At 45.0% G+C, this 24,076-nt stretch overlaps 1 protein-coding gene across 2 annotated transcripts in view; it reads right to left on the bottom strand.

Moving 5' to 3' along the window:
- The window catches only part of FARP1 (FERM, ARH/RhoGEF and pleckstrin domain protein 1), a 281,209-nt gene that overhangs the window by 204,399 nt on the left and 52,734 nt on the right, over window positions 1-24,076 (bottom strand). For both annotated transcript variants that reach the window (XM_003789589.3, XM_023513086.1), the window contains exon 2: window positions 13,790-13,983. In XM_003789589.3, coding sequence (XP_003789637.1) covers window positions 13,790-13,960 — 171 coding nt within the window. In that variant the 5' untranslated portion in view covers window positions 13,961-13,983. The remainder of the gene's footprint in view (window positions 1-13,789; window positions 13,984-24,076) is intronic.

Below are 24,076 nucleotides of genomic sequence, written 5' to 3'. Positions count from 1 at the left end.
TATCGTAGCAGATGGCAGGATTTCCTTGTTAAGGTTGGATAATATTCCATTTTTCACACGTATACATTTCGCTCATTCATTCATCCAAGGATGGACGTTTTGGTTGCTCCAGCCTCCTGCGATTGTGAATTCTGCTGCTATGAACGTGGGTGTGTAAGTATCTCTTCGAGATCCTGCTTCTGACTCTTTTGGGCATACCCCCAGGGCGGCTTGCTGGATCAGATGGTAACTCTATTTTAATTTTTTGAAGAACTGCCACGGCGTCTTCCCCAGCAGCTGCACCATTTTACATTCCCACCAACAGTGTACAAGGCTCCCAACTTCTCCACACCCTCAGCAGCGCTTGTTATTTTCTGTTGTTGTTGTTGTTAATAGTAACCACCTTACCGGGTGCGAGCTGGTAACTTGCTGTGATTTTGATTTGCATTTCTCCCATGACCAGTGACGTTCCCTGACATAACTTCTTGAAGATTGAGTGAACACAAGGAGAGGAGTGAAGACTCATTTTTTTGTTTTTAACACAGACCACATCAAATGAAGAGAGATTTTCCAGAATCAGAGAGGATGTTAGAAGTGTAACAGGGCCAGCTGGGCAGCGCTACATGGTGACGTTCAGGCCAGCACTCTCTCGGTACTAACTCCCTGGAGGGTGGTGAGCCAAGAGCAGTGATAAAGGAAAATAACTCAAAATCGCTCGCTTCCGTGGCTCGCTTGATTAGTACAGCTGAGGTTTCTCATCTCATATGGCCACCCATACTTCAGTTCTGATTTCGAGTGTGCATACATGTGATTTAAGAGTTCTGGTCTCTTCCACTTACCGGGAAAATGTCCCAGCCTACAAAGTGTGCCAAAGGAACCATAGCATAAAACTGGGTAAATGAGTCACACAGCTAGAAGTCACAGCAGTACATGGTCCAACCATTTTTCAAATGATGTTTCATAACAAACAAACAATGGAGTTGTTACATATCTGAGTTGAAGTGTATCCTGCCTCCCAAGAAAGGATGAAGTCCTAACTCCCTTGTACCTGTCAATGTGCCCTTATTTGGGAACAGGGTCTTTGCAGATGACCAAATTAAGATGATGTCATTAGGGTGACGTCAATACAATTGTGTCCTTATAAAAAAGGGGAAATTTGAAGATAGACACGCAGGAAGAAAGCCCCGTGAAGATGAAGGCAGAGATTGGGGTGATGCAGCTACAAACCAAGGAATGCCAACGATTGCCAGCAACCATCAGAAGCTGGGGTAGAACAGATTCTTCCTCAAACCCTCCAAAGGAACCCACCCTGCTGGGGTGTTGAACTCAGACTGCTCGTCTAGAGACAATTCATTTCTGTTTTTTAAGCCACCAATTTGCAGAACTTTGTTACAGCAGTACTAGCAAACTAATACGTTAGAATTCAACAAATGTCAGACTGAGGCATTCAGTGATGGATTACTCCGGAAAAATGGACAAGCCTCCCCCGATGCTGCAGCTGAAAACGCCCTACTGCCAGCAGAGACTGACAAACGTTCCTGGCCCCCTCCAGGGTTCATGTGGGTACAGAGCACAGAGAAAAAGCACTTGTTTTCATCTGGTACCTTCTGTACCACCAAACAATGACCAAACACAAAACCAACTCTGCAGGCCCCTGGGCCCAGCACTTTTGTAGGCCAGACGAGAAGGCAAAACTAAGTCTGGAAGCTAAGCAGTGCGACTCGTACCCACATAAAGACTCTCTCTGAGCAGCCCAGGTTGGCAGGCCGCCGAAGGGCTGCTGGCAGTGTCTCGGTTTCTGCTGAACCAGTTCTCTGGAGAAAAGTAGAACTTTATTTTCCAAGATGGCCATGTACCTTTCAGGAGTTTCAAAAGAGACTTGAGGCAGCAGAGGACAAGAGAAGGAAAGTCCGCCTTAGAGAAATGACCCTTCAGATGGAAAGGAAGGGGAAAGTGAAAAGAGGGGTTCAGAGCATCCACAGTTAGCAAACACTCCAGCGCTGAGTGGAAGGCCTCCTGGTTCAATGAGCAGAAAGGGCAAGAGACGGGCCCAAACCACAGGCCTTGATCATAGCCATGGCCCGAGGCCATACAGATTAACCACGTGGTCGGCAAACAGGAAGACAGGTCATCGCTGTGAAATTTTCCTGGATACAATGAGCTGTGAAATACGACTGAAACTGAGTTAATAAAAGGAAGTTATTCTCAACACTGTATTATGGAACCAGACGTCCTGTCTGACAGCTCTAGTGAAATATGCCACTTCAAAATTTTTGACCCTACAAAAATAATGAAATAAAACTAAGGGATGCTATGAGATAGCTAACCTCTGAGTTTTACTTTCAACTCTTATATCCAATGTATGCTATAATTACTACAGAAACCTGCCCTTTTCTTTTTCTTAATCACTTGAATTCCACTAAGATCATCTACAAATTACAAGCACATTGGTGAATCCCAGGATTTGGATGTGAATCTAAGGCATTCTTGCTGGTGCCTGGAGCATGCAGCCATGTGCTATTGGTGCAGTATTTAAAGATGGAGGGGTCAGTAGCTATCAAGAGGAGCCCTTGAACTTCAGGGATGGAAGGGCATGGAGGCAGAGAAGATTGTACCAGAGGTTGGCCAGGCAGGCACGGAGGGAGCCCACAGTGTGGTGAGAGTCTGGGTCATCTCTAACCAGACAGGGCATCCTGGCTGTTCCCACACTGTGTCCTACAGACTGGTCCCCACAGACCACTCATCCCACCTTCCCTACCAACGGACTTCGGCTGGGGTCAGCAGGTGGGAGGCCTCTGCAGGGGTTGTGTGGGCAGGCCGACACAGGCTGAGCTATGGAGAGCCCACCTCTCTGGAACTGTGGGATAGGAGCTGCTTGTTGTTTACGCCACCCAGTCTGCAGTACCTTCTCAGCCCTGGGAAACCAAGTCAGCTTCCCACCATGAATAAAGGTACATCTGTGACACTCTCACAACTCCACGGACACCCTCTGGTTGCTTTCCAACATCTCAGACCTTCAGTCTCACACCTGCATCAAAGGTACCAGAGCTGTGTGCTGCCAGAAACACACACTGACAAGTGGCCACTGCAACAGGGTGTGACGGCCAAATGCACTGTAGAGTTCGCAACGTGAGGAAATGACATCAAAACCAAGTGACACGCTAAGGAAAGCGGCCTGCTCCTTTCCACCACTTCTGCACAGAGTCCTTTGAAGACACTGGATCTAAACGTTCTCCCAGCTCTGTGCTCACCAGAGTCTGGCAAGCTAAAAGAGGCATCTGGGGTGATGAGGAAACCGGAACGCAAAGAGTAAACATAATTCCCCAGACGTAACTTGAAACTGAGCAATCAACCTCCACTTGTGATTTCTAGTTTGTACCATTTACATAATCACTGTGGATCTTGGAAGTTAATTCCCATAACCACAGAGGCTTCTTTGTGATTAAAAATAAAGCAATGGGGGGATAGGAGGTCCTGGCATACGGCACACCTCTTAGAGGTAGGACACAATTATAAGAGGGACTTTATCTAACAAATGCAATCAGTGTAACCGAAGTCTTTGTACCCTCAATGAATCCCAAACAATAATAAATAAGATGAAATAAAAATAAAAATAAGCAATGCCTTTTATTCGCAACATTAGCAATGGTCCTTTATCATCCAGTAAAGACAGACATTATTTCTAGTAAAACATTTGTTACAGATAGGCCTGTGCTGGTTGACTTCCTAATCCTTGGTGACAGCACCGAGGTAGCCCAGGATGGAAACCTCAGGACTGTCTATGTCCCACACTCCCTCAGGTGCTCCCTGCTCCCATCACATCCTCCTAGATTTCTCTTGAATCTGTCAGTTTCTGACACGCTATCTACAGGCTTGGGTCTTTGGCAGTCATCACCAGTCTCGATGACATTGCCTCTGGTCACTGGGCTTCCCTCCCACAGACTCAGTCCTATTCACTCCATCCTGCCCACTTAAGAGCTGCTCCCACTGGCATCTGGCACAGATAGGAAAATTTAGCACATCGGCCGTGCTGCTAACAGCTGCTTCTGGTACGGACCATCTAACAGAACAGGTGAAACACTCGCTTAGGTATAGGGCCGTGATTTTCAACCAATGTGCTGTGAAAATCTTTAAAGATCATTACTTATTTTCAAAAGAAGTTCAAAATAGTAATATATCCTTTTTTTTTTTTTTTACTTTTTCTAGATCAACATAATTTAAATGTGCTGTGGAAGTTTAACTATAGATTCAAGGGTACCTTGAAATTTTAAAGAAAGTTGAGAAACACTGGTATAGGGTGCTCCTGGGTTGAGACCCCATGTTCTCCCCAGCTGACCCACACCAAGTCACTTACGCCCTACAAGCCTAACCAGAGATATCAGTGATCACCAATGAGCAGTCAGCGAGACTTGGCACAATGTCCGGCACACAGTAAGGGATTTATAGGCTAGTTACCATTTTTATTCATTTTCTTATCACTGGCAGCACCTTGCTTCCCGTGTGGATAAACATCGATGGAGTCCTTATCGTGTTTCCAATATCACATTCCATAAAATAAAGCCAGAGCCACCGGATTCCACTGTGGGTATCTGGTCCAACTTCCTGTTCGTATAAATGAGGAAACAAAAATCTACAAGGCTCTCGCTCAAAATCACAATGTACCAAAGGCTTTGAGAAATGCTTTTGTACATAATCATTCCATCTACAGAAAAGAAATCGCAAAGTGATGAAATCCTTCCGAGTCTTTCTTATGAGTTAAAATCATAAAAACACTATGACCAACTCCAACATTCAAAATGACGGGAGACACAAATAACTGAACGTTAAAACACGGCAGATAAATCAGTCTGACTTGTATGTGTCATGTTTTTATATTTACATTCAGGCTTGGCAGCCATCTGGCCAGCCAAACACTCTGTTTCAGTGAACCCATCCACAATGCTAAGACCTGCCCCAGCGGGCCTTGAAATTATGTCCACCCTGAGGTCATTCGTCCAGTCCATGCTGGAAGGATGCACCGTCCTCCTAGGAAAATCTTGGCTCTAAAAATAGACTCTGGGCTGGGCACAGTGGCTCATCCCTGTAATCCTAGCACTCTGGGAGGCTGAGATGGGTGGATCCCCCGAGCTCAAGCTGGTTTGAGACCAGCCTCAACAAGAGCAAGACCCCATCTCTACTAAAAATAGAAAAATTAGCCGAGTGTTGTGACAGGTGCCTCTAGTCCCAGCTATTCAGGAGGCTGAGGCAAGAGGGTTACTTGACCCCAGAAGTTTGAGGTTACTGTGAGCTATGATGATGCCATGGCACTCCATACCGGGCGACAGAGTGAGACTCTGTCTCTAAATAAATAAATACAGACTCTGTCTCAAAAAAATAAAATAAAATAAAAATAGAGAGGCTTTGAGATCATGGAAATAGAGACCAAGTAATATGCAAAGCAAAAATACATGTTAAACTTATGAGCTAAAAGAATAGGCCACCTCAATTTTAAAACTCATCAAAGTGAAGCTCAGAGAGAAGTGGCAGGTAAGTCCATAAAAAGGGCAGTCAATGTGCTTGGCAGAAATGGAGGTTTCACGGAAAAAGTCCAAGTGGCACTTAGTGGTTACAAGCCTTAGGAAAGCCACCTGGGACACAGCACTATTCAGGTAATGATTCACCCTCCAAAGAAAGCCCTGATCTGATGTGAGCCGACACAGAAGGCTGTGGAAAGAGAGAGAGGAAAGACTCTACCTGACACAAGTACACTGCTTTTTATCCTAACGTGCTTTCAAATGCTTTCTTTTTTCCAGTTGATCTACCCAATAGCTCTACCATGAAAGCAAGTCTCAATTCTGTTAAAGAACAAGAAGGAATCTAACACTGAGAATTAAAGGGAAGAAAAAGTCTAACTTTTATGAGAACCCAATATGAGTACTCTGCATTGTTTTGGGTTTTTTTGTTTGTTTGTTTACAGAGACTATTTCCTTTGGGCTCCACCTGGGCCCCCTGCAGTCGGTACCTGGTACCTGGTACCCATGAGAGATGGAGACCAGACAGAGAATGGTTAGCACCTTGTCTACGACTTGGATTCTGAAGTTGGAATCCAAGGACCTGCATTTTCTCCCCGAACGACTGTTTCTTTATAATTAAGAAAATTTATTGTTCCTTTTAAGAGATGGGGGGGGGGAACAGCAGCTTCTCAAACTTCCTACGCTTTCTCAGAATATGGCCTATTTTAATGTCAGCTACAGACATTCTCAATTACAGTTTATTCTATTTATTTATTAGGTTCTACTGAGTAATTCTTTGTTCAGGGAAAAAATAGCAAACAGCTGTTAAAGAATGACTGCGATCGTTCCAGAGTTAGAGAACTGACTTTGATCATAAGGGTCTCAACCAAAGTTGAAAGGAGCACACACAAACATTTCGGGCCAACATTTAAATTCTACTCTACGCTTCCAAAGAGCTAGGAAGAAAGGCTAATGGTATTTGGCTGAAATTATTTAGGAAAAAAAAATTTTTTTTTTGATCTATGAAAATAGCCTTTAAATGTATCTCATGAGGCCTGACCCAGACAGGTCCCATATATCATTCAATATTAAATACAACACAGAAATGACTGCACAAAGCAAAGTGCATGAAAATACTATTTCAGAAACGCTGCTAATGAAAAGAGCCCAAAGCAACAGTTATAAGGAGAAAGAGACACTGACTTATTTTTGAGAGGCTGGGCCATCATGTGAAGTTCCCTGCCTCATTCTGGGGCAGAGCAGGGCTGGAGAGCCAGCCTGTGCAGCTCCAGCACACAGGGCTCCCTCTGGGCGTGAAGGGCCAATTAAGTTTTATTGAAGTCTGTCCTCCTCCACCACTTCCACCTCTTGCGTGTGAAGCCTTTTGTGCCAAAGTAGAAAATAAAGCAGCTCTGGAACACATACACCTTTCTTTCATTATCCCCGATCAGCTTGAGGGCCAGCCCCACCGCCCTGAGATCTGTGATTCCAGGAGAGGCAGAGGAACACTTACCAAAAAGGGAGGATATCTTTCCCCCAAGACCTCCAATTAAATGTATACTTCACCTCTTTGTAGGGGTGGGGGAAAGACTTTTAGCACTTAACCAAAAAGGGCACATTCCCTAAGCTGGGTGAAAGAGAAATTAAAAAGGGAAACAAGGGTCATTAAAAACAGGAAAGGCAAAGAAGGCACAGTTGCTAAGAGTGAGTGGCCATCAGCCTCTGCTCTTCCTGAGATCAACTTGGAGGGCCCCCATGAGGAGACGCAGAGCTTTTTGGAAAGATAAACTTCTGCTCTGGCCCTTTCTCTGAGCTTATGGAACTTACGAAGCTTATGAAGATAGCTTTAAATTTCTATTCACCAGGGCAGCCCTTTCCTCAAACCCAGAGCACTTGGAAGAACAAGCTCTCAGGTGGTGTCAAGCCTTGGTTTCAGCGCAAATTAAAGAAATGAAAGAACTGCTTTAAATGGTCATAAGAGGAAATCAACGTTTCATCATTTAAAGATTAACTTTACAACACTCCTAATGAGGTCTCCAAGATAGCACCAGCAATTCTGATGCCAGGAAAGAAAAAACAAAAAACAAAACGCCTTTTGTGGTCGGTCCCTTTTATCACAACATGCAAACTAATCATCTTTTTGAAAGTTTTAGTGGTCTTCTGATTTCAACAAACTTGTCTCGCTTTCTACTTACAGTGTGTTACTGGGGAAACAACTTGATTTCTTCGGGTCTTCCACGTCCCACTGTCAAGCTGTTGAGTTCAGCACTTTCAGGTTCAGTGAGGTTCTGGGGAGTGACCCCCTCCACACATGCACAAGGTCAGTCGCAACACTCCCTGACACCCCTCGAGGGGTGTTCCCTGTGTCCATCGTGACGTGCTTATCCACCCTCCTCTCAGTGTGCTGTAAGCACGTAGTAGGTACACAGGACCTACCACGTCTGATCAGGCTCTGAGGGCTTTGGGGTCTGTTTCAAGATTAAAAATCCCCTTCCTCAAAGAATTTACCATCTGTCTGGAGAATTCACAAGTAGAGTGATAAAAAGTTAAATCATCAACAAGGATGCCAACACAGGGGCCCGACTTCCAAAGGGGGGAAGCTTTTAATATATACATCTGGCCCAAATGCGGCATTTGGCAGATAAGGAAACTGAGTCTCAACTCCAGGAACTAATTAGTGAGAGAGGTAAGATTAGAGACCATGATTGGAAGTCTAATGAGAGGTAAGATAACCAGCTCTGTAAGGCGAGAAAGCGGCCTGAAATGGGGGCAGGGAAAGGTCTGGCATCGGTGAGAGCTTGCTAAGTTTGTTAAGAAAGTGTGTTCAGAAAGGGGCAGGGGCAGGGACAGCACAGAGGTGAGGACATGTGAGTACCGAGGTGGTGGGGGTCCACCAGCTGTAACTGGGGCCTCCTGCTTGGGAGTTGGAGGGGGGAAGTCTGGAAAGACTTGTGGGCGAGGCAGTAGACGCCCACTCATCTCCCAGGGCAGGCAGCTCAGCGCAGGGGAAGGTGGGTGAGCCCAGGGCTGCAACCCCAGCCTACCTTAATTCTGTGCAAACAGGAGCAAGTGACTCAAAAGCTCTGCCCTTTACCCATAACACTGGGACAGGGGACAACACCAAGCATGTCCTGTAACTCTTGTGTGGGTTAAGTGACCAAGTGGAAGTGTGGCTAGTGGTTACACACACAGGCACCGCTCGGGTATAGGATATGGTCATGGACCAAAGCAAAAGAGGCCACGCCCCCCTGCAAGGAGCTCCCACTCTGCCTGCAGAGGCTGAAACTAATAAGCACTTAGACCAGTGATTTTCAACTGGTGTGCCGTGAAAGGATCGTAGGTATGCTGCGAAAATTTTTAAAGATCATTAATTATTTTCAAAATAAGTTCAAAGCACAGTAAGTATGTATATATATATATAATGTGTGTGTATGTATATATATGTATGTGTGTGTATATATATATATATATACTTACTGTGCTTTGTGTGTATATATATGTGTGTATATATATATTACTTCTTTTTTTGAACAACATTATTTAAGTGCACTATGGAAGTTTATAGGTTCGAGTATGCCATGTGATTAAAAAAAAAAGGTTGAAAAACATTGAGGTAGAGAAATAGTTTTCTAGCAGAGATGCTAATTAATGCAGAAGACAAAACACAAGGACGTGGCTGAGAAGCTTCAGACGTGGTCCTCTGAAGCTGCCGAGGACCTTGCACTATGCAGCGGGCCCGTCCCAGGCTCCCTGGACTGAGAAATCTATACTTCCTCCTCGAGCAAAGGAGACACCTAGAGAAGCCTCAGGAGCTATAAAAGCTTCTGAGTAAAGCAGCGACAAGGCACCAACACGAGAGAGCTACAGGAACTACTTCCTGTGATGGCCCAGAGTTTACTCTGCTCCCATGAGGGCCTCTGGACCACTGTCCACACACCTGCAAGCAGCCACGCCTGCTAACCCTTCTGTGGACACTAGGTGTCCTTTTGTTACCTGTGAGCATCTTTCTCAGGAGTTTCTACCAGGGCCGCTGGCAAAGATGGCTTCCTTTCATTTCCTCTGCTCCCCCTATGGTGACACTGCTAATGAAATCACATAAACTGAACACACTCAGAAACCATCTGCTTCATCCCGCTACGTCAGTAGGAGCGGTGTTTGTTTACCGGCAAGGTCATGAGGATGGGACACGAAACCTTCCCAGGGACCTTCAGGGGAGAGGGCCCTGGCAGGAGAAGGGGGAGGTCATTAACCCTTGCCCAGCAATCATTTTGTTTCATAACCTCTGATGAGAAGACAAAACTGCATATATCATAAACCACAGGGTGAGGCTTATTTGCTCAGGGCTTTCCACATAAAGATGATAAGGCACCAGGCAAGAAGTTACTATAAATATTGTTTTTGAACTTTCCACTCTGCAGAGGAAATACCTAAAAAGATTGTCCAAGTGCAACAGCAAAGGTGGCTGTGGAACTAGCTATATAATGGAAAAGACTGTAGAGCTCACTGCCAAGGCCTTTCAAAAGGTTAAACTCTGAAATAATGTTTTAAAGGCTATAAATAACAGACAACGTGGAAAGTAGAATTTGGTTCTCTGTGCTGTGAGTCTTCACAGGATTTACATTTAACATGATTACTTTGCCTGCATCCATATTTTAAAACAAAAGGAATATGGAAATACAACTTCCCAGGGAAAGACGCGGTCATCTCAAAGGAAACTGCAGGGACTTCTGGCCACGTGCCCTGCTCCTCTGTGTGGCAGACAACTGAGCAATGAGAATTCATATTCACTGGGGACCCCATCAGAGAAGGGATCACGTGTTCATGAGGAGGACACATCCAGGGACAGGTACTGGCCTAGATAAATTCTTAGCAAAAAGGTTTGGACCCCAATTTTAAACCACTTATGGAGAGCTGAGTCCCTTGCAATCCTATAGTCACTTTCCTCCCCATCACTGACAACTGAGTCACCACAGCCTGCCCTGATGCCTGCCAGCTGCCGGATGGTCTGGCTTTGGCTGTTCTTCAAGAACATAAGGTAGCAATTTAGAATCAGCTCCATCAATAAAAATGCTGATATCTGGCTTTCTATAGCCAGTTAAGGAATAGTCAGTTGCCCAGGGGATAAGCAGGAACCAGAAAAACAAACAACAACAACAACAAAAGAGAGAGAGAGAATAAATGGGGCCTGTGAAAACTAACAATGGCACTAATTCTACTTGTAAAATAAACTCACAACATTCAGTCCGTAAACATTTAATTAGCACCTACTATATGCCAGGCACAGTGCTAGATGCTGGGGATACAGAGGTAACAGGCAGGTCCCGGCACTGATAACCCTGCACTGCTGTGGCAAACGCTCACTGACACTGTTAATCATGTGCACTCTCAGCTTGTGCCAAGATTTGTTCCAAACACTCTATTTGCGTACTTCTTTTTTACTTTCATAAACTATGAAGTAGGGTTTATATTAGCCTCATAGAGAAGAAAACAGATACAAAGAGGTTGACTATAACTTGTCTGAGCTGACCAACTCTTAGGCAGAGAGAAGCTAGGATTTGAGTCCAGGCAGTATGGCTCCACCCTAGGTATATGAGTAAAGAGTTCTGCAGGAAGCAAGGAAAAAAAAAAAAAAACAGCTACTGGGGAAAGTACCAGATAGGGCTTTTACAGATGCATAGGAGTTTGCTGAGGAGAATAAGAAAGATTCCCAGCCAGGCACAGTCGCTCACGCCTGTAATCCTAGCACTCTGGCAGACCAAGGTGGGCTGAGTGCCTGAACTCAGGAGTTCAAGACCAGCCTGAGCAAAAGTGAGACCCCCGTCTCTAAAAAAACAGCTGGGCTCTATGGTGGGCACCTATAGTCCCCGCTACTTGGCAGGCTGAGGGAAGAGAATCACTTGAGCACAAGAGTTTGAGGTTGCTGTGATCTACGATGCCACAGCACTCTACCAAGGGTCACAAAGTTGAGACTCTGTCTCGGGAAAGATTCCTTCCAGAAGAAGGGATTATAAATGCAAAGCACAGCCATCAGAAATTACGAAGACAGTTTTAAAAGATGAAAACACATTTTTATTACTGCTTCTCAGGCAGGAAGTTCTTCTACAGTTTCCAGCTAAACAGTAGCTAGGAACAGAGTCTTGGTGTTCTCTGGTGTCAGGAAACTGAAGGACTGCTGGTAAATACAACTCGATGATCCTGCAGTTCACACACAGCAGCACTACGTGCCAGCTCCTCAGTCCAAACACTTAAGACAACACCATTTAACAGAATGTGTTGCTAGAGGCTTGGGCTCAGAAGTCCTGACAGTACCAAATAGGAAACGTTGAAACTAAATACCTGGCTGAACCAGTCTTGCAACAAAGAGAAAAAATTGGGGAGGGGCAGGTCTGGGCCACAGGTTCCAGAAGGCTGAATTCTAATAAGACGTCAGGTGCTCTCCACGATGCATCCTGCAATTTTAGATTAGCAATGGCTTTGTTCACTAAAATAGGAAGAGGTTCCCAGGTCCTTGAAAGATAGGAACTCCACAACAAGAAAATGAAAACAAAGGTAGTTTAAAATGCCTGATAAATGGGTGGTTTTAAACATAGCTATTTTGAGTTTATCTTTCGTTAATTCACACTCTCTGAACACTATTCTTTGAAATAAATATAATTTACTGAATCACATCCCATAAGTGATTAAATGATGGGTCACCAACGTTAATACCCACTATTAAATTTCAGTCATTCTAGCCAACAGGGATAATAGATCACGTCCACTTGAAAAGCAGTGTTCTCAAGGTTTGTCTCCCAGGCCGGGCACGGCAGCTCACACCTATAATCCCAGTGCTCTGGGAGGTCGAAGCAAGTGGATTGCCTAAGCTCAGGAGTTCCAAGACCAGCCTGACCAAGAGTGAGACCCTGACTCTACTAAAAATAGAAAAACTATCCGGACATTGTGATGGGTACCTACAGTCCCAGCTACTTGGGAAGCTGAAGCAAGAAGATCGCTTGAGCTCAAGAGTTTGAGGTTGCTGTAACCCGGCGTCCTCAAACTATGGCCCATGGGCCACATGCAGCCCACCTAGGATATTTATCCAGCCCGCCGGGTGTTTTTGCCACCACTGCCTGTCCTGCTTAGTAGCCAGCTGGTCCCGGGGCCGCAATCTGGCCCTCCAACGGTCTGAGGTACAGTGAACTGGCCCCCTGGTTAAAAAATTGAGGACCCATGCTGTAACCTATGATGATGCCACAGCACTCTAACCAAGAGGACTCTTGTCTCAAAAAAGAAACAAAATAATTTTTTTGTCTGTCTCTTGGGATACATGAACTTATTTTCCTCCCCCACAAACAATATGAGATGTGGTGTCTGATATCCTAAAACCTAATCCGAGATATGCTGAGAATTCTCCAGCCCTGCCCCGAGGCAAAGGGAAAGGCACTCACAGCTCCAGTAAACCAGACTTAGGCCCCTCCGTCACCTTGGGCTGCAGCAAGCAGGTGGGGGCTCCTCAACCTCCAGCAGGGGCTGTTTGAGGAGGAGGTTCTAACTGCACAGAGGGGCCAGGGCTGCGGGCGCCTCCTCTGCCTGCCTCCCGGCTCCCCAGCTATTCCTTCCTGGCCCCTGACATGGGGCCGAGGTCTAGGGCTCGGATACGGGCTTTTCTACACTCGCCCACCCAACCCTCTGAGGTTGAGAATGTGATCTTTTCTGATTTCCAAATGTGAAAACACACACCGTAGAACCTCTGTAAGTTGCCCACCAAAGGGGCTGTAACAAACTGGTCAACATACAGAGGTGGGTACATAAAGAACAAGGCCTACTGCACTGATATGTACAGGTGGTTCATGACGGTCTGTAAAAATTAGGTCAACTTAAGGAGGTGGTCAGTGTGGGAAGGGGGTCAGCTATGGAGGCTCTCCTGGTCATGGCTTTATGGCCCTTTTCTTGCTAGTAATCTAGACGTAAGTGGGACACACACACACCAATGTAAGAAGAGGAACTGCACATTATAAGCCAATTAAACCGGGATCCACCTACGAAACCACTCTCCCCTCCAATTAAAAGTCTCTATATCACACACATATATATATGCACATGTTACGTATGTACTTGTACATATAAAGGTCATAGTAAAATTCACGCAGCAAGGCCACAGACGGCACTCAGTGGGGACTTTACTCATACGTCCAAAAACCAGAGCTCAGAACCAGAATGCACCTGCAGAGCTTTTGGGGGTGTGGACAGGGTGGGAACCCGCAGGCCTCCCCACCACCTCATGTCAACCTCCCTCCCGTGCCCACACACGCCGGTTCACAGATACACTCTCAACTCACTGGAACTTCAAACGCCTCTTGGGTGTCATCCAGCATCTGGATCTTGATGGACATGAGTTTTCCTGAAGGCGTTGGGGGCGGCTTCTGTCCACGTTCTAATGTACTGATCCCCGAATTCTCCGGGGCCCCCAGTCGAGACCCTGGGGTCGGCCTCTGCTCTATCTCTCCCATGGTGAAAGTCACTTATAGAATACCTGCAGGAAGCAGAGAAAGAGAGAAGCACATCAGAGTGGAGCCTCATTTAAACCACTGATGCCGTCCATCACCTCCCCTTTGCTATAGGAGCCTCCCTGAGCCGCGCTATGGGAGGGAAGCCCCGTCCTCTGTCCCCTGTCCCTGCACAGGAGGCTCACAGGGGAGGCTCCAGCTCACTCACTCATGATGCTACCTGTACGCACTCAAGCCAGGAAACAGTCTGCATATTTTATGCTTTTGCATATTTTTGCATAATGTTGCATGTTTTACTCTTTTCCAGTGTTACAGTCAGCTCTTAATTATTCAGCGTCTACAGTGAGCTAGGCACTACTTCTCACACCTGAGAGCTGGTGGGAAGATGACAGGCAGCACCTAAGACATGTCATTAGCATCCATTAATTACCTTTTACGGACACAGTAACACACTAATGTGGGTATTATAAAGATAAACGGGTAAAACACATCGCTGAGCTCAGGCTTATAATTTGAGAGGGGATATAAATACAGATTCACAACAGACATGGGCAACATTAGGCAGCGGCTTTTTTCTCAATTTCTGTTTCTTCTATTACAATAACCTCCATCTCTATGACAATAACCTCCTAATTCAGTTCCTTCCTGCCACTGCCCCTCCAACTCTTCCCCTTTTCCCCAAACTCACATACTGGGTTGTAGTGTTAACAGAGTTATTTCCTGAAAACACAAAACTATCCTCCTTCCTCCCCACACAGACCGCACCGCCCTCCTGCCTCTGTCTGCTCCCAGGTCTTCACACGCACGTTGCTCTCTGGCAGAACGCTATCCCCTCTCTCCACCTGGAAACTTCCACCGCTTTAAAATTCAGTTCAAATGTCACATTCCAACACCCGGAACAGAGTGCCTCTGCTACTGTCCCCTCTGTGCTGATGACTGTGTCGGAGCCACACTGTGACAGCTGAGCCCTTGAGCATGTCCTGCACGCCTCAGGGCACTGTGACCACCCTAGAGCAGGGGCCCCAGTCTTGAATATTCTCTGCCTCTCGGGGCCTTCCTAGGCACGATGCTGGGCACAAAGTGGGCTCCATGTTGGCTGCTGCTGACTGGACTCCTCGGCCAGTGCTGCACGTCAAGTGTCACAAGAACACCAAGGGAAGAGATTTTCACGTGACATAAAACAGTGGAAGCAGGAGGAGCTTCCATCGCAGAGTAGACGGGAACTGCGCTCGATCTGGGCTCAAACAGGAGACACCAGGACAAGGCATTCCAGGGAGAAGTGACGGCGTCAACAGTGTCACAGGACAGCAACGAGACAGCAGGTGGAAGGAGAGTGAGAATCAGTGCCGGAGTCAAAGATGCGTTTGGAAACAGTCTGAAACTGGATGACAGAGGTTCAGATGCCTGGCTGGGGAACAAACATGGTGTCTGCCCTGTTGGCAGTGGGGAGTTACTGGGGTAAGAACAAAGACACAACAAGAAAAGGAACGGCAGCAAGACGAACCTGAAGATGGAAAAGGAGAGATGGGGGTGGGGGCTGGAGCCTCCAGTTACAAAGTCACCACAACAACCCACACCTGAGGTGACAACCTGGAGAGCAGAGGGAAATGAAAAGCTGATGCTGTAACTCCCAACTGGAAAAACTACAACTCGGTGCTCTAAACGGTTAATGACAGAGAGCAGGAGACAGAAGTCCGACAGAGATCAGAGAGTTTGAAGTCAGGGCAGGAAAAAGGAACCAGGAAGGGATGGGATGGCTTTGGGACACTGTTTGGGGTCATTAAAAGGCATGTGTAGGCTGTCAGGGAGGAGGGTGATGGCACAGAGTCCATCTCCCCCCATGAGTGAAAGCCGTGAGGATGGATGAAAGCCGGTGAATGTGGAACCAGAAAAGCAAAAAGCAGCACCGTGCCGGGCACGAGGGTCACTGGAGAAAGATGACAGGATAGCGGGATAGAAGAGAGACGGGGGCACTCAGTCACAGGCAAAGACACCACGGAGCCACCTGCGGTGTGAGGTACAGAGCCACTGAAAACCAGTCACACTCCAGCTCCTTTTGTAGGGTTTTCGCCTCCAACTCATTCTCATCCTTCTCCTGAAGAGTTAGGTCCCCACAAGTTCCCCAACAAATTCCTTACTCTCCCCTTAGTGAAACCTCAAATGCTCTCACCACGGTCATAAGGCCCTGGGGTCTGCAGATGAGAAACTACGGGGTCACGTCAAAGGCCTGGCTCAGTGACTCGATCACCAGGGCCCAAGACCATGTGCCCTTCAATCGGACAGGGGAAGGGCGCGATCACTGTTCTGAGCACTGCCTTCTAGCACCCTTACCTTCCCTACCGACTCTCCACCACAGCCGTCATACTTCATTACTCCTTCCTTACAAAAGCCTCTAAGGTAGGGCTTCCAGGAGAAGGCGATGCCAGTTTCGGACAGCCTTTCTGAGAACTGCTGCTGCTTTTTTGATGCCTGATTTCACAGATCGGTTACACAAATGCCCTTCTCATTTCTGCACCCAATAAATAAGTCTTTTCTAAGAATCAGTTTCTAATCTGCTTGGGTGTTTGATCTCCGCTTGGGTTCATCCACACGTTAGTCTTGTGGGGCAAGACTGGGCCCCGTTAATCTAGAACGTACAGCACACAGCGCCTTTCACCAAAGTGGAAAACAGACCCTCCACACTGGTTCAGTGAACCAAATGTGGGTGGCGACATAATCATTGCGAAGTCAGTCATCTTCAAGATAATCTTCCCAAGGCAGGCAAAATTACTTCCATATACATTTTCTGTTTATTATCTCATGGTTAAAAATAAATGCAACCTCCAGAGAAAACGATGCCGTCAGTCAAGTTCACTGTCCCCGTTCCCAGCCTCCTCTGTGCACTTCTCCCTACTTTGGTGAGAGCCCTCCTGCCCCTCGCTTCACCTGCTCTTCCATGCACAGGCCACAGACTCGTGCATCGTGCTGGGCTTCGGCTCAGCCTCCTACCTCTGAGTCCCAGAGGAGTGACCTGGTTGTGGCTCCAGTGCCCATCCAGGGAGGTAACAGCAGGAAGGAAGGGCGCTGTTCCCCCATGTCACCCCAGCTCAGAGGTGACAGGCCCCTCCCTGGAAATACATTTTCTCCTTGTCTTACCTAAGCGAAAAGCTTTCCTTTCCCTCCTGCCAAAGATCCCCAAATAAATATATATTTACTTAAAATAGACAACGATTTTAACCTGCACGTGAACTTTATGGCCACCCTGTATTTAGAGTCTAAGATTTAGCACCTTGTTCTTTACAAATCACACTGAGTCAGCAATTAACAGATATTTAGCACTTTCACTTTTTCTTTAGCCCCCCCCCCCACCGACCTCATGCCTCTATTATGTCTACTTCTGGATACTAACGTTTTACCAACGTGTGCCACACTTTCTTTTGTTGCCATACTTGCTGCACATGGGAAGGTCTGTTCAATAGAAACATAAATCCAGCCAAGAGTTTTGAGTTGAGCATCCTAAGAATGTCAGGGGAGCATCTCAGGAACGCCGGAGAGTCATAAATGGGGAACCACGATTTTTGATATCTAAGCCCAGTAATACAATGCCATCTTCTAGGTAAACAAGTCTAACAAACCTAAAGGCCTCCACTGTACAAATATTAATCCACATTCTACTGTGACTTTACCTCCATTAACTTCTTCACTCCTCTGAATCCCTTGAGGAATCAAAGCAAAGGAGACTAATATTTCTTTCTTTGTGATACATGACTAGTAATGTGATCATTCCTCACCTCAAAGTAAAAAGTGTTTGCAAAACTACTTTATTGTTTAGTTCTTTTTTGAAAAGCGGCTGTAACAAGGTACCAAGACTTTTCACTGGCAGAGAGAAGATAAAAAAACAGAGTTGTTTTGTCTTAATATCCTGACTTAAAGAATTCCCCTTGGAATTCACCAAAAAACAATAAGTAGTACTCAAAAAAAATGTAAATTCCATCTCTGAAGCAACTAGAAGCCGTGTGTAACCCCAAACCACAAAATGTGAGAAAGAGTTGCCACACTACACTGAAGGTCAGTCAGACAGAGGAGAAGGAAAATGCTTAGAGAAGCTGTCCACGGCTGCAGGCCGAGCCACAGCCCCAAATAAGTAACACGCCAGCAATAACGTTCTTGGAACAACAGGGACAGGTGTGCAGATGGGCATGAACAGTTTCCTTGGACATAGTGTGACATGAAATGAGAAGCCACACAGGCAGCCATAATTGTAGGAAGCAGTCTGTTTCTGAGGCAAAGTGAAGATGACAGAGACGGCACTAGGAACCCCATCAAAGTTCATTACCAAAGTCTCAGCAAGCAAGAGAAAAGCAAAGGATGAAAGGCACACACATACACACACACACACACACACCCCACCTCTGGTCATAAAGATTCCTATCAGCTTAGGTCACAGGTGTCCTCAAACATGGCCCGCAGGCCACATGTGCCCGCCTAGGACATGTATCTGGCCCGCCAGATGTTTTGCCACTGCTGCCCGTCCTGCTTAGCAGTCGACTCATCCCGGGGCCTGCAGTCTGGCCCTCCAACAGTCTGAGGGACAGTGAACTGGCCCCCTGTTTAAAAAGTTTGAGGACCCCTGGTAGGACATGGCTCTGTCTGCTGACCCACCTGAGGCTCCTGCAAATAGCTATTTCCTAAAGGCAGGGGAAAAAAAAGATCTCTATGAAAATGCCATAAGAAAAAAAAGAAAAGAAATGACAGATCAACACCCAAAGAAATATTACACGTAAAAAACTAAACTTTTGCCCAAACATATTATCATAAATTAGCAAAACTTCATGAAATAACTGATCCATAGACAAAAACATAAGACTTATGAATGAGTTCTGGGAAGCTATGGAAACACATTCACAGGAAACAAAGAAGGGGGGAGTGTGTGAAAGAATAAAGTGAAATGTCATCAAAATGCAGGCAAATGGGAAGGAGCTAAAAGGATATACATTCGTGTGAAAACACAGGGACTTAAGCAGAAAGCCTGAGAAAAGTGAGCCAAAAATTTAACAGGGAGAATGGACAGATACGAAAGGCAAAGAAAGATGATCCAACATATCTATAGTCAGTGTCCCTAAATAAAATTAAAGAATGGAATGACAAAAAAAGTTAAGGCACAATTCAGAAAAACATGAAAAATTAAGAACAATTCTCCATAATAAATGAACGTGTCCTATCTCAGGAATAACTACCATAAAATGATCGCCATCATGACATATCCTAGGTCAGAGCTGGTGTTCAAAAATTAGGAAGGAATCATTTGGGCACCTAAGGCAAAAAATTCAAATAAAATTTGAGGGGACAAAATTTCAGGTTTGTTCACAGCAACATTAAAAGCTTAAAGGGCAAAACTGTCCTCCAAGAAACACAAAAGACCCCGAACTTTAAACAAAGCCAAACCTTCATTCAAATATAACAGCCAAATACTTTAAATAGGCAAAGATTGAGAGAAGAATGTTGGCCAAATCCTTCTTGAAAAAACTACTAAAGGATAAACTTCAGCAAAATGAGAGGTCAGCGGTGAAAGAATGAAAAACAATTTTTAGCAAACTTTAAATCCATGTATATTGTAAGAAGGCTAAAGTAATTGTAACGGCTGCAGAGATCACATAACTCCTGACAATGTAGAAATAACACAGCTAAAAAGCTGGCAGAGAAAGAAAGAGACACGATGAGAGAGGCGCTGTACGTTAGCTTCTGTCTCGGGGTTTCAAACTGATAACAGAATTTCAATCTCCAAAGATGTACAAATGGTTAACGAGCCCATGAAAAGATGCTCAACATTATCAATCCCTGAGAAATGTAAATTATAGCCACAGTGAGGTATTTCGTGCCCACTAGAATGGTTAGAACAAAAAAGACAATAGCCAAGTGTTATCAAGAATTCAAAAATCCTGGAACTCTCATGTCTTGTTGGTGGGCTGGTGAGAACACTTCAGAAAACATTTTGGCAGTTTTTTAAGAATTTCTCATAAATTTAGCAGGGAACCCCAAAAAACCCTTCCTCTAGTAACTCTGCAATTCCACTCCTACATGTCTCCCTTATCATAAATAAAAATGAAGAGTAGAATGTGAATGTTTTAAAACAATAACTGAGAAAATGGCATGAAGGCTGTGTTGACCAGTTTGATGGAAGTAGTTCGGATTGCATATGAAAACCCCACACTGTACCCCAGAAGTGCATTAATGTACATAGTTACCATTCAATAAAAATAAATAAATAAATAAATAAATAAATAAAAATGTATGTGCCCGCAAGGACTTGTATGCAGACAATTTTTGATAGCCAAAAATCAACAAGCGCATAGCTTAATACCTCAAATGTTCATCAAGTGGTGGATGGAAAGACAAAACGTGACACATGCATGCGAGGGAACCATGTTCAGCAACAAAAAGAAACAAAATGCTGACGCCCCAACATGGAGACACCTCAAAAACATTTTGCTAAGTGAAAAGTTATCAGCTGCAAAAGGCAACAAAGACATAATCTTAGTTTTATAAAATATCCAGAAAAGGCTTTATCTAGAGGATAAATATGCAAAAAGTAGCTATCTGGGTTGGGGCTGGAGCTGTGATGGACAAGAAAGGGCACAAGAGATGGGGATCCTTCTGCGGTGATAGGAATGTTCTGAAACTAGATGGTGGTGACGGCCATACAATGCTGTGAATTCACTAAAAATCTCTGTATGCCTGAAATAGGTCGATTTGTAACACAGACCTCAATAAATCTGCTAAAAACGTCCATGTGTCCATGAACATTCCCATGAACACAGAGAACCTCCCCAGAGGGACAGAGAAGCCCCAGAAGACAGCTGACCCCAAGGAGACCACCTGGTCAGGGAGGACAGTGAGAGGGCTGGAAACCCACTTCTCATTGGATGCTTTTGGGTTCTTAATTTTGTACCATATACACATGTGTATTACCTATTCAGAAGTAATTAAACAATTTAAAAATTTTAAGTCCTAAAAGCACACCATCCTGCTGACTACTCCAGCCCCATTTAGCCTGTGAATCCAATGAGACAAAATCACAATGAATTAGGGAGGAAACTTTCGATCAAATCAGGTCGAGGAGGAGGAACTTTCTCCCAGTGAGTTTCTGGTTTTCCCCCTCCTGTTGTAAATGCTAGCAATTAATAAATTCCAGATTAAGAAAAACTCTTGGAAAGTTGTTATTCACAGGAAGCCCAAGAGGTAGGTTTGCAGGAGGTCCACGGCTGGGTTCTGGAGCTCCCAAAACACTTCTAAGCAAAGAAGGGTATTTGCCTCTTGGGGGAGACAAACTTGAAGCATGTCTGATGCTGGGGACAGCAAAGCGTACAAAGGGTGGATCGTAGCCCCCACAGCTCCTGTCATCTGGCTCTGCTTCTGGGACAGACTTCCTGGTGACAAAGCCGCCTTGTGCTTCTGTCCCCTGGGGACAGAGGCGATAAGCCAGCAATGCTGCTGGCCAGGCAGCTCCCCAAGAGCACCTGAGGCTCAGGGTGGCTTTTCACAAGGAGGCAGATAAGGGGTTCTGAGAAAGTTCAAAAACAGCTATCTGTGCAGATAGATTTGCTTATTTCCAAAAAGCCTGGGAGCAAGAGAAACAACTGCAGATGACGCTTTACAGAGAGGGGAACATCTTCGGCCTGTTTGATCACTGGGGAGGAGGAGACCAGCATGTCAACCTCTCTGCAAGGAGGGTGCCTCATTCCACCAGCAGAATAAGGAAACGAGAATTAGCTGCAGAAATTAAAGATGACTTCTTCTGTCTTTTCTCAGCAGCCATTGTTTAAAAGAAAAGTTTTTTTTAATTAAATAGGCTATCTTAAATAACCTCAACAAATCTCTAGAAAGTACTTCAAAGGAAACTCAGGGCAGAACAAAAAAACTTGCTGATTTTTATCATTTTCGTAGAGGTTCTTTCAAATGTCCAGTTTTAACCGTGTCCCTCCTACTCAAAAACTGGACTCTAACCAAAATCAAGTCAGACACAGACGTTTCCAGCGCGGCATTTCAATGATCTGCCATCGTATGTCTTCTCCCCGCTCAACATTTTCTAATCCAACTGGGCTGCAAGGTGTAGCACGCCTACATTTTCCTAGCGCTGTGCTTTTGCCATTCTGGTCCTTCCTGCTAAAATACTCTCTTCAAGTTGGTTCGTGGGTACAAAAAATACAGAAGGAATAAGTTTTAGTATTTGACAGTACAGCAGAGAAATTATAGTTAATAATAATTTATTGTATATTCCAAGATGACTAGAAGAGAAGGATTGGAATGTTCCCAACACAAAGATAAATATTAAAGGTGATGGATACCCCAATTAGCCTGCTTTCATCATCGCACATTGTATTCGGGTATCAAAATATTGCACGTACCCTGAAAATGTGTACAACTATGACGTATCAATGTTTAAAAAAGAAAACGCTGGAAGGAAAAAAAATAAAATACACGTCCAAAAAAAGAAAAAAAGAACTCTTTTCTAGCCAACTCCAATATTTTCCAGAAAGACTTTCCTATCTACTCCTTCGGGAGAAAACCCCTCTTACTTTATCCTTCCTGGGGCTTTGCTTGTATTTAGCTTATTTCATACACTTCCCAGGCCTTGTACTTTTCCCTAATTTCCCAAGTCCTGAGGGTCAGGGAGTGGCCTCCCTTACCTAGGAGTGTGACATTATTCCTCTCGTTTCAATGAAAGACACGACTCAGGGGTCTTGGACTCAGGAACTGTGAGACCATTAGTCCAGTCACTTACCTACTCTGGAAGTCACCTCCTTTACCTAAGAAACAGAGTGAAAAAGCCTACCCCATCCCCTGCAGCGGCTCTTAAAATGTGCTGGCAAGTCGGCTGCACCAGCATCACAACAGAAATGCGAATTCTCAACCTCAGCCCAGGCCCCTGGAACCAGAGGGTCCGGGTTTTAATAAGCCTTCTAGGTTCCACGCAGGCTCTAGGCTGAGAGCCATGACCCCACTTCTGAGGGTCCCAACAGGATTGACTCAGCTCATAGTAGTAGCACTTCCTGACATAAACTAAGTACTTACTTGGTGAAATGTACCACCTGCAGTGAATGCCTCATTTTTCCCATAGCTCTTGGCAAGGAAAGGTGATTCCTTTTCCAATTAATTTTTAATTTATACTTTAACTTGTTCTAAAAATGACTGAAGCCAATCATTTCGTGTGCATTTTCACAGATTTGGTAGGGCATATTTCCTTCATTAAATACACACACAAAGATAAAAATGTGTGGCTGAGCATGGCGGCTCACACTTGTAACCCTAATGCCTATCTAGGAAGCTGAAGCAGGAGGATCACTCGAGTTCAGGAGTTCTAGCTTGAGCAAGAACAAGACTCTGTCTCTACTAAAATTAGAAAAATTAGCCCGGCATTGTGGTGGCAGGGTGTATGCAGTCCCAGCTCTCAGGAGGCTGAGGCAGAAGGATGGTTTAAACCCAGAAAGTCTGATGTTGCTGTGAGCTAGGCTGATGCCATGGCCCTCTAGCCTGGACAACAGAGTGAGACTCTGTGCAAAAAAAAAAAAGGACAAAAATGTGTATCCCTGAAGTAGAAGTAAAAGGTACCAGGAAGCCAGGCCTCATTCCTGGTAGAAAATTCAGGAAACTCAGGGGGAAGAACCTCCAATAATTCACATTTTAATAATGCCAATTTCTTGATGATTCTGAAAACACAAATTTCAAACTTTAACTCATCCCTCATTCTATCTTTAAGTAAAAGGTCAGGATAAATAAAATGTAGGAGAAAAGTGGTCAGAGGGTTTTGGCCTCCCTCAATTCCACACTAACAATGTGCTGGCAATAGAAAAAGAGGCACATTTCTTAGGCTGAACCCAGCCTGCTCTATTTAACACACATCATTCTCATCCATTCACTAAAGAAAGTCTCTCTAACTGGCACCAGTTAGCTTCTCAAATATTTGTGGGAAGCACCCAACCCTTGCCTGGCCCATGATGAGGATGAAGTATATTACTGAATTTGTTTCTTCAATGCCTTTGAAAATAATAAACATAATATTCAAAGTATACTATCATTCAAGTGCCACAATAATTGAGATCATCACCATTAACAGGCTCTTACAGGGGCCTATTATGTTCC

Source organism: Otolemur garnettii, unplaced genomic scaffold (assembly GCF_000181295.1).
Source record: "Otolemur garnettii isolate 467f Iridium unplaced genomic scaffold, OtoGar3 scaffold00034, whole genome shotgun sequence".
Taxonomy (NCBI): Eukaryota; Metazoa; Chordata; class Mammalia; order Primates; family Galagidae; genus Otolemur; species Otolemur garnettii.
The sequence above is the reverse complement of the archived record's forward strand: the minus strand, read 5'-3'. Positions and strand labels throughout refer to the sequence as shown.